The sequence below is a fragment of the Balaenoptera physalus genome (genome assembly GCF_965194825.1).
Source record: "Balaenoptera physalus genome assembly, chromosome: 17".
Lineage (NCBI taxonomy): Eukaryota > Metazoa > Chordata > Mammalia > Artiodactyla > Balaenopteridae > Balaenoptera > Balaenoptera physalus.
The window spans coordinates 22,909,326-22,924,470 of record NC_138895.1 but is presented as its reverse complement, the minus strand read 5'-3'; the positions used below and the strand labels follow the sequence as shown (position 1 = coordinate 22,924,470).

General features: G+C 32.2%; 2 protein-coding genes across 3 annotated transcripts in view; one reads left to right on the top strand and one right to left on the bottom strand.

Annotated features, from left to right (window-relative positions):
* The window catches only part of IL7 (interleukin 7), a 71,731-nt gene that overhangs the window by 53,899 nt on the left and 2,687 nt on the right, over positions 1 to 15,145 (top strand). Inside the window, 2 exon segments of the mRNA XM_082432886.1 lie at positions 11,656 to 11,736; positions 12,827 to 12,958. Coding sequence (XP_082289012.1) covers positions 11,656 to 11,736; positions 12,827 to 12,958 — 213 coding nt within the window.
* Positions 8,818 to 15,145, bottom strand: part of ZC2HC1A (zinc finger C2HC-type containing 1A) — an 83,906-nt gene continuing 77,578 nt past the window's right edge. The window contains exon 11 of one of the 2 annotated variants that reach the window (XM_082432862.1): positions 8,818 to 9,172. In XM_082432862.1, coding sequence (XP_082288988.1) covers positions 9,097 to 9,172 — 76 coding nt within the window. In that variant the 3' untranslated portion in view covers positions 8,818 to 9,096. Of the gene's footprint in view, positions 9,173 to 9,474; positions 10,714 to 15,145 lie in introns of those variants that run through there. The other variant, XM_082432867.1, reaches the window with a different exon arrangement.

Sequence of the window (15,145 nt, the reverse complement as noted above, 5' to 3'; positions counted from 1 at the left end):
TTTCTCATATTCTTTTTCACTACAGGTTATTGTGAGATATTGAATATATTCTCTATGCTATATAGTAGGATCTTGTTGTTTATCTATTTTATATACAGTATTTTGTATGATTGACTTTTTTATAATTGTGCCTTATCAAAGAAATTCTATAGAGGTATTTTCACAAGTTGAAATTCACATTAACAAATTTTCTTTTCTAACTTTTCTGCATAAAAAGCATATTGAGGGTACTTTTATTATATTATTTTGACACACTAAATTTGATAATATAGTCATTTTCAATGTTATTTTTGGACTGGTGTTTTTTGCTTTTATTCCTGGCCTGTTCTCTACAGAATGACCATCAATATTAATTGTTAAAGCACTTAACTTTCTATTTCTGCTATTGTTTATGTACCATGGAGACACGCAATATAAAACATACTATTTTATGAATGTAAATTAAATGAGAAGCAAAATGACAATAAATTTCATTAGAATTGCTTTACTTTGGTTACTCTTGGTCATAGGAAGGACTGGAAATAACATAATCACACTTTGGTAGCCTCAGAGCTTTGATTAATTAACTTATAGTTGTTAATTAATAGTACTGTATATTCACCTTAGAATTTTAGCATAAAATTTAGTAGGAAACATTTTAGCTATTAAATTACTGTATTAAATATCTCCCCCATTTCTTGAATATCAGAGCATAGTTAGTCATAAAAAAGAATAAATGCTAAAGCCAACAATATACCAAAATTAAAAAACAAATGAAAAGGAGCATAAAGAAATAGTAAAGAATATCTGATAATAAATATGAATTATTTTAATCTCTGAACTTAAAACCAATTGTATAAAAAATATGCATTATGTAAGAAATACACCTGAAATGAAACATAGGAAGTTTTCAAAAATTCCTTATATAAAATGTAGAAACTGATCAGTAAAAGACAGACAACCTAAGAAAATTGTTAAGAACAGGCTATTCATAGAAAAGGAAATGCAAACTGTCAATTAACATGAAATGATGCTCATTCTCTAGTAGTCATGGAAATGCAAATTTAAGCTATAATGAGGCACAAATTTTCACATATCAGGATTGGTAAAATTGTGAAAGGCTTATGACATCTGGTGCTGACAAAGATGTGACAAAATGGGTTCCCTTATTTGCTGGTGGAAGCATGAATCATTTTTACTGAACGTAATAATTTTTAAATGAATATACCATTTCCTTCAGCAAGTCTCAATTATGGGAACCAATTCTACAAAAATGCAAACATTAATATAAAAGGAGATAATATACACATACAAATATATACATACACATACAAAGATGTCTATTGTAGCATTGTTTGTTGGAGCAAATATTGACTTTTTTCATCAATAAGAGAAGTGTTGAATAAACCTTGGAATACACTTAGTGTAGAATATTATGTAGTTATTTTTAAAAGCTGTTCTAGATATGTTTGACGTAGAATGATGATCATAATATAAAGTGAAAATAATACATAACAAGTTGAAGAGTAATGAATATATTATGATCCTATATTTTTAAATGGTAAAGGAAAGTGCCTTCATAATCCCTATATATGCATGTATATATGTGAATTTTGTATGCATGTATGTACATTACACATATGCATAGGTTTTTTGAGCAAGAAGGGTATTCTTATCAAACTGCTAATATGAATCACCTCAGGTAGGTGATTCTAGTGGGGGCAGTGGAGAAAAATTTTAAGGTTTTCATTATATATCTCAGTATTGTTTGAATAGTGATAAGCAAGCAATATATATGACATTAAAATATTTTTATGTTCAAAATAATTTAAAAGTTAAAAGATAGGAAAACCATATCATGCAAACCAAAATCAAAACACCATAGTACAAATAGGGTGAAAAAATACATTATTGCCCAAACTGAAACACTTTTAAGAGTGCAAGGGGAGCTACAAACAGGTAGTAATTCTGGTATAATCCAGAATGATCCCAGAAAACTGGGAATTATGTCTTGGGGATGTAATGTACAGCACAGTGACTACAGTTAATAATACTGTATTGTATATTTTGAAAATAGCTAATAGAGTAAACCTCAAAAGTTCTCATCACAAGATAAAAATTGTAACTATGTGTAGTGATGGATGTTAACTAAACTTATCGAACTAGATTGTGGTGATCATTTTGCAATGTATAAAAATATCAAATTATTGTTGAACACCTGAAACAAATGTTATATGTCAATTATGTCTCAATTTTTAAAATGTCTGAGGTTTGATATAGCTAAGGCAGGAATCTATGGTTTCAGTGTATGCTGGGCCACTTTATGGGACCCTAGGTGGCAAGAGAATGTTACACTCCTATCTCATTATTCACCTTGTCTAGGTAAAATCACCTCTGGCTGGAAGGCTGATATTAAATTATATTTAAAAATATTTAAGTTCTTAAGAAATCAGTCACTGTGGATGTAAGGCCAATCACAAATGCAGTCATTAAATGATAGAATGTTAATCTTCTGTTGACTCCCCACCTGTCTGTATGAACAACCTTAGTAAACAAGTCCTCTCCTTGCCTCTCCATATAAGTTTTAGAATCAAGTTGTTGATATCACAAAATAACTTGCTGAGATTTTTGAGATTATGATAAATCTGTAGGTCAAGTTGGGATAACATCTTGACAACGTTGAGTCTTCCAATCCATGAACAAGGACTATCTTTCCATTTATTTAGGTCTCCTTTGATCTTTCACTAGAGTTGTGTAGTTTTCCTCATAAAGATCGTGTACATATTTTGTTACATTTATACCTAAGTACTCTAAACAGTGTTGTGTTTTTAATTTCAAATTCCATTTGTTCATTGCTGGTATAGAAGAAAACTATTAACTTTTGTCTAATTTTGTATACTGCAACCTCGCATAATCATTTATTAGTTCCAGGAGGTTTTTTGTTTTGTTTTGTTTTGTTTTTCTGTTGATTCTTTAGGATTGTCTGCATAAATTACAATGTCATCTACTAAAAAAGACAGTTATATTTCATCCTTCCTAATTTGTATATCTTTTTTTTTTCCTTTTCTTGTCATATTGAATCACCTAGGTTTTTTCATACAACGTTGATAAGCAATGGTGAGAGGGACATCTTTGCCTTGTTCTGATCATAGGAAAGTTCTGAGGTTCTCACCACTAAGTATGCTGTTAGCTATAGGATTTTGTAGATGCTCTTTATCAAACTGGGGAAGTTCCCCTCTAGTCCTTGTTTACAGAGAGGATTTTTTTGGGGTTTTTTTTTTTTTTTTGTAATGAATGCATGTTGGATTTTGTCAACTGGTTTTTCTGCATCTATTAATTTGATCATGTGATTTTTTCTTCTTTATCCTCTTAAAGTGATAGATTACATTCTTTGATTTTTTTGAATGTTGAACCAGTCTTACATATATGGGTAAATATCACTTGGTTATGGTGTATAATTATTTTATACATTGTTGGATTCAATTTCTTATATTTTGTTGAGGATTTTTGCATCTATTTTCACAAGATATATTGATCTGTGGTTTTCTTTTCTTGTACTGTCTTCATTTGGTTTTGGTATTAGGGTAAGCCTGGTCTCATAGAACAAGATAGGAAGTATTCCCTCTGCTTCTCTCTTCTGGAAGAGATTATAGAGAATAGCTATGATTTCTTCCTTAAGAGTTTGATAGAAATAATCAGTGAACCCATCTGGGCCTGGTGCTTCTGTTTTGTAAGCTTATTGACAATTGATTGAATTGCTTTAATAGATATAGGCCTATTCAGATTGCCTATTTCTTGGTAAATTTTGGCAGATTGTGTCTTTTAAGGAATTGGTCAATTTCATCTAGATTATCAATTATCATCTAGAGTATCTATTATCCTTGTTAATGTTCATGGGATCTGTAATGATGTCCCCTCTTTCATTTTTGATATTAGGAAATTTGTGTCTTTTTTTTTTTTCTTAGTTAATCTGGCTAAGGCTTATCAATTTTATTTATATTTCCAAAGGAGAAGTTTTTTGTTTTGTTGAGTTTATTGATATCCTGTTTTCAATTTAATTGATCTCTGCTTTAACTTTTATTATTACTTTTTTTTTTATCTTTTGTTTACTTTGGATTTAATTTTCTCTTCTTTTGTAGTTTCCTAAGGTGGAAGCTTAGATTATTGATTTTAGATACTTTCCTTATTTAACACATGCAGTCAACACTATACATTTCCCTCTAAGCACTGCTTTCACTGAATCCCACAGATTTCAATGTTATATTGTTATTTATTTCAAATATTTTAAAATTTCTCTTGAAATTTCTTCTTCAATCCACATATAACTTCAAAGTGTATTGTTTAATCTCCAAATACTTTGGGATGTCCCAGCTGTCTTTCTGTTATTGATTTCTAATTTGATTCTATTGTGATCTAATAGCAGACATTATATGATTCCTATTCTTTTAAACTTGTTAAGATTCAATTTATGGCCCATAATTTGCTCTCTTTTGGAGGATATTCCATGTGTTCTTGAGAAAACTATGTAATCTGCTGTTGGTGGATGAAATATGAAGTTGTCTATGCATGCCAACTATATAGAGTTAACTGATTGTGCTGTCAAGTTCAACTATGTCCTTACTGATTTTCTGCCTGCTGGATCTGTCCATTTATGATAGAAAGATATTAAAGTTTTCAACTATAATAGTGGATTCATCTATTTCTCTTAGTATTCTATCAGTTTTCCTTCATGTATTTAGACTCTTTGTTGTTAGCTGCGTACACATTAAGAATTGTCATATCTTCTTGGACAGTTGTCTCCATTATCATTATGTATTGTCCATTTCATTCTGATAACTTTCCTTGCTCTGAAGTTGGCTCTGTTTAAAATTCATATAGCTACCCTGCTTTCATTTCATTAATGTTAGCATCATATATATTTCTTCATTTTACTTTTAATCTATACATGTCTTTATATTAAAAGTAGGTTTTTTATAGACAATATATAATTAGGTTGTGTTTTTTGACCCACTCTGACAATCTCTGTCTTTTAACTGGTGTATTTAGACTGTTGACATTTTAAAGTGATTATTGATATAGTTGGACCAATATCTACCGTATATTTTTTACTGTTTTCTATTTGTTGCTCTTATTCTTTGTTCCTATTTTTGTCTTCACACTTTATTTGTCTTTTATGGTTGTGACATTTTATATGATTCCATTTCTGTCCTTTCTTAGCATAACAATTATACTTCTTTTTAAACTTTTATTAGTGGTTGCCCTAGAGTTTGGTATGTATATTTGCAATTAATCCAAGTCCACTTTGAAATAACTCTGTGCCACTTCACAAGTAGTACAAGTACCTTAAAATAACAAAATATTCCTAGTTCCTCTTTTCTTTCCTCCTGTCCCTCATATCACTGCTTCATTGATTTCACTTATATATAAGCATGCATTTTATATATATCTGTGTATATATGTATATATATAATCAAATTAGATATAGTCAAATGCATTGTTGCCATTATTATTTTAATCAAAGTGTTAGACCAATTCAGAATAAGAAAATAAAAGTTTTTATTTTTTTCTTCATTTATTCATCCTCTGATGCTCCTCCTTTTTCTATGTAGCTCTGAGTTTCTGATCTGTATCATTTTTCTTCTCTCTAAAGAACTTTTTTTTAACATTCCTTTCATGGCAGTTCTACTGGCAACAAATTACCTCAATTTTTGTTTGAGAAAGTCTTTATTTCTTTTTCCCCTTTGAAGGCTAATTTCTCAGGGTACAGAACTCTAGGTTGGTGGGTTTTTTCTCTCAATATTTTAAATATTTCACTTCACTTTTTTCTTGTTTGAATGATTTCAGAAGAGAAATTGGATGCAATTTTTATCTTTGCTTTTTTGTAAGTAAGTTTCCCCCCCTGACCCCTGTGGCTTATTTCAAAATGTTTTCTTTATCTTTGATTTTCTAAAGTTTGAATATGATATGCCTAAGTACATGATTTGGGGCATTTATCCTGCTTGGTGTTCTGTGAGCTTTCTGGATGTGTGGTTTGATGTCTGGCATTGATTTGGGAAAAATTCTCAGCCATTATTGCTTCAAATATTGCTTCTGTTCCTTTCTCTCTTTCTTCTGATATTCTTGCTATGCATATGTTACACATTTTGTAGTTGTCCACAGTCTTAGATATTCTGTTCGATTTTTTCCCCTGGTATTTTTTCTTTTTTCTTTTCAGTTTTGGAAGTTCTATTGTCATATGCTCAAGCTCAGAGATTCTTTCCTCAGCCATGTCTAATTTAATAAAGAGCCCATAATTCTATTACAGTGCTTTTTATCTCTAGAATTTCTTTTTGATTCTTTCTTAGAATTTCCATCTCTCTGTCTACATTATCCATTTTTTCCTGCATATTTTCCCACTAAAGGCCATAGCATAATAATAATATTTTTTAAAATTCCCAGTCAGATAATTTCAACATCACTGCTGTATCTATCTCTGGTTCTGATGCTTGCTCTGTCTCTTCAAATTGTGTTTTGTGCCTTTTAGTATTCTTCGTAATTTTTTTGTTGGAAGGTGGACATGATGTTCTGCATAAATAAACCTGTGGTAAATGGGCTTTTAGTAATATAGTGATAAGGTGTGGGGAGATGGGAAGCTTTTTATAGCCCTTTGATTAGGTCTCAGTCTTTTGATGAGTCTGTGCCCCTGGACTGTAAACTTTACCAGTGCTTCTCAATACCTCCCCACTTAGGTGAGAAAGGATGTCTAGCAAGGACTGGAGTTTGGTATTTCCCTTACCCCAGATAGGTTAGGCTCTGATAAAATTCCAGCAGGTTAGGTTCTCCTAAGGGGAGGCCTTGTTAAGAATAACATAACACTCTGGCATATTTCAAAATCAATGCTTTTTCCCTCTCTCTGCAAGAAGCACATGGGGATTTTTCTCATATTCACTGTGAGGACCTCATAGAACTCCTGTAAGTAAAGCTCAGAAAAAGTGTGAGCAAAGGGGGACCTCCAGTGATAGGTCCCCTTGGAATTTTAACTCTAAGACTTGTCCATTCTGAGCTTCCAGTAATTCATCAATTACAGTTCAGGTTTTTCTATCCCAGCACTGGTTCACATGGAGGTTTCTGCTCCTGGGTTTCTGGTTCTGTAAATTGTAATTATTGTATCAGCTGTCTGTTTCTCCAATATTTGGGGAGGCAGTTTATCCTTTGACCTCACTTCTCTGACAGATATAAGAAGAGTTGCTGATTCTTCCATTTGTTCAGCATTTTACTTGTTGTTATGATGGAATGGTGACTTCTAAGCTCCTTACCTCCCAGACTGGAAACTGGAAGTCCTACACACACTGTATTTTCATTCTAATATTCTTTGATTTATATAGTATTTAATTAAGTGATCTAATTAAATAATAAGTATAACTTAGTGTTAAGGAATTGACTTAGTAAATATGCAACTCAAATTGTGAATGCAAAAACACATGAGTATATCAGAAACTGGAGTTGGGAGTCTTTGGTATACTGTGGGCATTAGTCAATATGTTTTACAGAAGGAGAAGAATATTGATTATCCCAGCAAGTCAAATGAAGATTAATTAATCAAGTCTTATACATATGTTCATGTTTGTGCATATGCATATACATTTGAATATATGCTTATATATAACACCTTTTTCTTTTGAAAGATTTTTATTATAAGCATGTTTTATTATAAGCATATGCTCTTGCTTATAAATATTATCTCAAAACAAATATCATATCTGCTTAATACTTCATTTTACCATCTATTTTCAGCTGTTTTTCTAATTTAATTTTGCTTTCTTTATGTGAATAGATTTTGTACAAGACAACTTACTTGACCTTTCGGTTGGCATTGTACATTGTGGAACACCACCTTCTTAAAACAGTCTATTCCCCAGGTTTTCTAACTTTCTGGCTACTTTATGTATGTTCTTGGATCTCTGAATGTCAACTCAAACTTCATCTGTTTAAAACCAAACATATTTTATTCACACCACCTCTACTACTATTCCCTATCTCAGTGAATGGCAACACAGTATATCCTGCTGCACACACCAGAAACCCAGGAATCATCCCTGGTCTGTCAATCTTCCTTAACTTTAATTCTCAAATAATGTTATATTTGCTTTCTAAATATTTCTCAAGTCTATTCACCTATCTCTACATTCTTTCCCACCAACCAGTCCAATAAACCATTATCTCAAGCACTATGTACTAGCCTCCTAAAGATTCACACACATACTTTCTTGAACCTTTCCAAACCATTTACCATGCTGCTATTAATATGATGTTTGAAAAAGGCATTTAGTCATTAATTATTGATTTTAGGATCAAGACAAAGCTCCTTAACATGTCCTTAAGCCCCAGCATAATTTAGTTTCCTCCAGATCTCTTTCGTATGAAACCGGTGATTTCTCTTGCTTTCTCAGCTATGTACCGGCTTTCCCTTGCTCTCTTTCATCCAGCAGCCTATCTGCCATTATTCCCTCCCACTTAACTGAAGCCATACATGCTGTTTTCTACATCTTTAATCCTCCTCTATTTTCTTTTTCTCTAGTTTACTCATGCTTCAGATCTCAGTTGAAGTGTTCCTTTCTTAGAGAAGGCTTTACTGAGGTTCCTAAGTAAAATCCTTCTTTATAGGCTTTATGGTAGCATATACTTTTTATTCATGACAATTATTAATTTGAGATTTGATTGTGATTATTGGATTGATGTCTGTCTTTACCAGCAGACAGTAAATTTCTTGAAGGAAGGAACCCTCTGTGATTTTGATCACAGTTCTCTCCCCACTACTATATGGCACATGGTAGATGTTCGACAAGTATTTGATTGAAGAATAAATGAATGACTTTTAATTTAAGCGAGGAATTAACTACCAATTCTTACAATAATCTGGTAAGCTACCTAATGGTAAAATTTGTAACATTTGAAATAGGATTCCAAGAACAATACAGACCTTTTTAATTTTCATACAGGCTACAGATTTCATTAAAAATAAGTTTCACTTTTCAAAAGGTCCTCCAAATGAGTCTTTATATGCCATAAGACTTTGGGCCGTGAGTGTGCTGTGATAGTGATAATCAGAAATGAAAAATATTTCTGTAGGGACCAAGTTCATTTACAAAGAATAGTAAGACACGAGACTGAATCTTTCTTCTTCATATCAAAACCCCAATCCTCAGGCCCAGACCTACAAAATAGAAGGAGAATAGAAAGGAGACAGCTATCAGTTATGTAGCTGCCAATGAGAATCATTTATGGGCAGTAAATAGACATTAGTTCTCTTAGAGCACATGTGACCATGAGTACCCCACTAGAACAGGCATATGGAAGACATGTTGGAGAAAACCACACAAAATTGAATCTTAAAAAATCAAAGATAAATATATAAAAGAAAAAAGTGAAATAGAAGGTCAACTGTGTATATAATTAGTGTTTCTGGGTAAGGGGCTGCTGTGCATGCATTAGAAAAAAATTCAAAGATAGAAGTCAACTGTGTATATAATTAGTGTTTCTGGGTAAGGGGCTGCTGTGCATGCATTAGAAAAATATTCAAAGATAGAAGAAAACTATGCTAAGATGAAAGAAGATGCAATTCTACAAATCGAAAGAACATTAAGTATTTTAGGAACAACTTATGTAACATAATGTTTTACACTGGAAAATACTGAGTTCACAGTCAATGTGATCTTGGCTTGTCTCTTGTTTCTTTCATATTCATAATAAATATGACAAAATATTCAAATATTTCAAGATGCCTGTAAGAAACTATTACTGATAAAGTAATTCTACCATTTGTTAAATCAAAAGATGGATATATAAGGTTCTTTCCAACTCCATGATTCTACATATCTTAGTCTGAGCCATCCTTCTCACAGGGCTTAAATGGAAACAATTTCAGAAAGCAACTGTAGTTGGCACTCATGTATGCTCATGTTAAATCTGTTCATAAAATGCACTAAAGTCAACTAGTCAACGATAATTGTGACTTTTATAGGAGTCAACCTTTTAAGTGAACCTTTTAAGTGAAAATTTTATCTACTGCTGTACACATTTGGCAAACAAATTACCTGGTATAAAAACATACTTTCTGTATCTGTCAAAAATGAGTTTTGTTAAATACCTGGAGCAATGGCTTAACCAATATGGCTTTTCAAATATTCGTGTGTCACGCAATTTGTTAAAATGCTCCAAGAAATAGGTACTAGTTCATGTAATATTTTTGGTAAATTGGAAAACATCATACAGATTAGCTGCACATTTATCTTCTTTTTTTGATGGATGGCATGGCAAAAATGAAAAGCATGTTTTACCAGAGAGAAATGTATACATGATTTATTGTCCTTCTTAGGGTTAAATGCAAGTCAATAGGAAAATGATTTAACAGGCAAACATTAATTTTCCACTATCTTTTCAGGAATATGTATAATGGCAACATGAGGATAGTTATAGAAAAATATATCTATTTGCACTTGAGATATTTGCGGTATGACTGGGATGTTTGGCACTAACAAATCTTCTGTTTACATAAGCATACTTTTACAAATATAAGAAGCGATGTACAAGTGTCCAAGGATGCATTATCTGCCCTTTACATCAAATGGCATAAGAAAATGGGACTGTGTTTTCTTGTCTCTTTTCCCCTATCAAGCTTGGCAGAGGACTTTGCCCATTGGCCTGTAGTAAGTGTTGAATGGTGAAATGAATGATTACGTGTTCAGGCTGTAATTCCTATAGGTAAAACAGATACATTTAAAGTCAGGATAAATCCAAAGACCATTTATGCTTTTCAATGGTGAGAAAAGTAATGCATATTTTTCTGAGAGGCAGATGAAGATTAGAAGCCCATGATTACATCCTGCCATTACTCCACTTTTTATCTGTTCCTTAGTTGACAACACATAGGCTAAGATTGATTGAAGTCCTTCTAGAAACTCTGATAGCATGGAATGGCTAGTTTGCTGGACAGAGCTAGTCCAACCCTGTGCATAAAGAATCTGAATCCTTAGGAAATTCTTCCTAATATGTCAAGTACATTCTTGATTCAGCTAATCCCCACCTTCTAATACTACATTCCTTAGAAAAGGAAAATGAGAATGTGCCAGTCTGCCTTCCCCCCTCTTACATGACAATGACAATGCACATATTCAATCTCACTTTTTTCTCAGCAAAATTCTACCTCAAACATCCCCAACTGGATTATTTAAAATGCTGCAGAATGAATTTCAACTTTACTTACTGTCAAGAGGCTTTCCCTTCATTCTAAAGTAAATTCCCTTTGTCGCTGTTTGATAGTGGCAGGAAATTGGACCAAATAACCTCTGAAATGCATCTTAACTTCATGATTTCAAAATTTATAGTACGTTGTCTATGTAGTATAACTTCAAAAATAGGTACTTTTATTTCCTCAAAAAAGCCAGTTTCTCTCAATGATTTCTGAGATTAACCTATGGAGTCTGGGGGAAGCTCTAAATACGTGAGGGTTTGTGTATATACTTGTTTATTCTTCAACTATAGACAACTATTCTTCCTGCCTAGTCAGCTAAGTCAGACTAAAGTTATTTTCCTTAAAACGCACATATAAATACCAAGTATTATAACATTGTTATTTTTATAATTACTACATGCTAGAAAGGTCCCCAGTTTAACCATATTATTTTATATTTATTACAGGACAGCATGATAGACTTTGATAGCAATTGCCTGAATAACGAACCTAACTTTTTTAAAAAACATTCATGTGATGATAATAAGGTAATGATAATTATTTGGAGTTTATATGTCATTCAAGCTTGATTTCATAGAAGCTTATATTTTTTGTATCTCTGTTAATTATATTGATTATATTAATAACACAGTCTTTTGGCTTTAACCCGACAATTCCCATTGATATGTTAAGTTATACTATGGTCTTTTATACTTTTATTTTATAAATAGCCCTATGCTTATTTGATAAATATTCCTTTTAATTTTAGCATTTCATTTTCACCTTGAAAATACTAGAAGAACTGCTGAATTCAAAGACACATATCTCTTATTTCCGAAATTTTTATGCAGGAAAATGCTTGTCAGAGTGACTGCTTGCACACACACACACACACACACACACACACACACACAAGTAATGGGAGTAATTTAGTTGTAGGCATTTTGGAATATTTTCTTTCAATATTTGCTTATCTTCAAACCACTACCATTTCTATTTGGTATAATATTACAATCTACAGAACTTCCAACACAAATTTGTGTCATCTGTTTCTGCAGAAACTAGTGTGCTATTCAATAGACTTTTTTTAAACTCACAATAGCTGAGTTAACCTCATGGCATTTAAGAGTATATCCATAAATTCTTTTTTTTTTAATTTCTTACATTAAATATACGAAAAACTTGTTTTAGGTGAATAGGCCCTTTATTTTCTTATTGCCAGCTATTCGTCCATAGCTCAAAAAGGGCAAAAATAATAACAATAAGAAAAATCGCACATACCTTTCACTACTGTTGCTTCCAGAAGCCCTCTCCTTTAGTTTCCTTGTTTAAAATTGAATAAACTTGTTATATGTTCACTCATAAGCAATAAGATCACACATAGCAAAGAAAAGAGACTTTTAAAAGTCAGATAATCATTAAACTGGGTTCTAGGCACTTTAGACTGTCACCTGGGAGCTAAACAGTTTCAGTCTAGTGGCTCTTCAGTCATGCGATTAACTGGAATAGAAGAAAACTGGGGTGGAGGTGGGGTGTTACTTAGCAATACAGTGCTGGCCTTAGCCTCCTTAGGAAAGGCTATCACTTCTTAATATTTTATTTGAAACACAGCCCTTCTGATGTTTTTTTCTGTAATAGGAAGCTTCGTTTTTATATCGTGCTGCTCGAAAGTTGAAGCAATTCCTTAAAATGAATATCAGTGATGATTTCAATCTTCACCTATCAACAGTTTCACAGGGCACATTAACATTGTTGAACTGCACCAGCAAGGTAAGCTGAGGACTGTTTGAACAAAAATGTAAACAACTTCAGTGATAAGATACTATCATTCTCTGATGATCAAGTCTGTTAGCATAGAAATCTAAGTGCTTATAAGAAAATTGAAATACATTTACTCAATTCTAGAAGAGGAAAGCCTCAACTTGTAAAGTACCTATTAATCTCTTGGCTAGGGCAAAGAAATCATTTTTAAAAAGGTACTAAAAATAAATGAAAGCAACATTGTAAGTCAACTATACTTCAATTAAAAAAAGAAAATAAATAAATGAAAGAAAATAATAAATTTTATTGCCATAATAACTTTCAAGGAGGCTAGTGTAATAAGTTGGGTGAGGAATGGTAAATTTTTATTTCTAAAATGTGTTAATAATTTTAATCCATATATGTACACACTTATAAGAACTCATAGCCAATAAAATGGGTAATCAAATGTATTTAACAAATATATTTGTATGTAAAAATTGGGCATATTTATGTCCAACAATTTTCAAGTTTTTTGCCTCAATAATTTTGATAAGTATAGGGCTAAGTTTTTCCTACTTCTCTGCTAGTGGTCATGAAATGTAAACAATAAAACAAAATTTGGAAAACATTATCTTGACACTAGACAACAGTTTCTTCACCTGCAAAGTGGAGAAAAATATAGTACCTACATTATAGGATGTGAAAATGACATAATATAGAGTGCTTAGTACTAAAAAGTTTCAATAAATGTTTTATAATTACTATTATTATTATTATTTTTACTCCCTCTTCAGGAATTTTACCAGCTGCCACATAAAGCCAAAAATATTTCTTATAATTTTTAAAAGAAAATTTTAACATTTTTATGATAGAAAAAGGATTGTGTGTGTTTTTAATTTTTAATACTAGTAGTTGCCCACAGAAGGGAAAATGGTAAGATTGTCCTTGAGCCCTACTGACAGTGATGAAAATATATGTTGGACCATATAAGTTGGTTGGACCACTTCATTTATCATTACATTATCTACTTGATGCAAGCCAGTGCCCTCTTGGTGTTGTGGATTTGCCAAGCTTATTTCCAATCTTGTCCCCTTACTAATGTTAGTTCCTTATATGGAATTTCTACTGTTCTCTTTTCTGAAAATCTGATCTCTCTTGTTCTATGCATCCTTCAAGGCCAGGCTTAAGATTCATGAAGACTTTACATTCTAGTCTACCATCTCTTAATCCTTATTTATAGTGATTTAAAGTACAGTCAGCCTTTCATATCCATGGGTTCTGCATCCTCAGATTCAACCAACTGTGGATCAAAAATATTCGAAAAAAAATCTCTAGAAAGTTCCAAGAAGCAAAACTCGAATTTGTCAAGCCACATCGACAACTATTGACACAGCATTTATTTTGTGTTTACAACGATTTACATAGCATTTACATTGTATTAGGTATTGTAAGTAATTTAGAGATGATTTAAAGTATACAGGAGCATGTGCCTGGTTATATGCAAATTCAGCGCTATTTTATATAAGGGACTTGAGCATCCATCCTTGGATTTTGGTATCCACTGGGGTCCTGTAACCAATCCCCCACAAATACAGAGGGACTACTGTACTATCTAATGCAGGAATAGCAAGTTCGTTTCATGTTGCTTACACATCCAGTTGCTTAGTAATGGCTTATGTTGAGTATAAGCTTCAAGTCAGGGCTTAACTGAAAAGACTGAAGAGCAAACTAGTGATATCACCTCTTGGCCTAGAAAGGGTTAAAGGTTATAGGTATGCTGTATATTTGCAATTCTTTCTCTCATGTGTTGAGCTTTGCATTGATTACCGTATTCCAAAATCAACTAATTGTAGGAAAAGAAAATACACAAATAAGTTAAATCTTGAAATTAAATAAAATTGTTACAAAATTAACCTGCTACAATCCACATTTTTCTTGAAATGAGAAGGCAAGATGTTAAAGATGGTCAGCTATATTGAATTTTCTTCGTGAGTTAGGCATGCTACAGGCTTTTTATAGTTATTTCATTTTGCTTCTGTTGGGTAAAGCTGAATAAAATTTATGGTAAGGATTTAACAACTTAATGCTAATGTTACTTTCATGTTGATTAAAATTCTACTTTTGTCTCTGTTAGTATACTCTTCTATATTAGTTTTTCATACCTCACAGCAATTAACACAGTGCTGGGCATATTTGCAAAATTATGAATCCAGG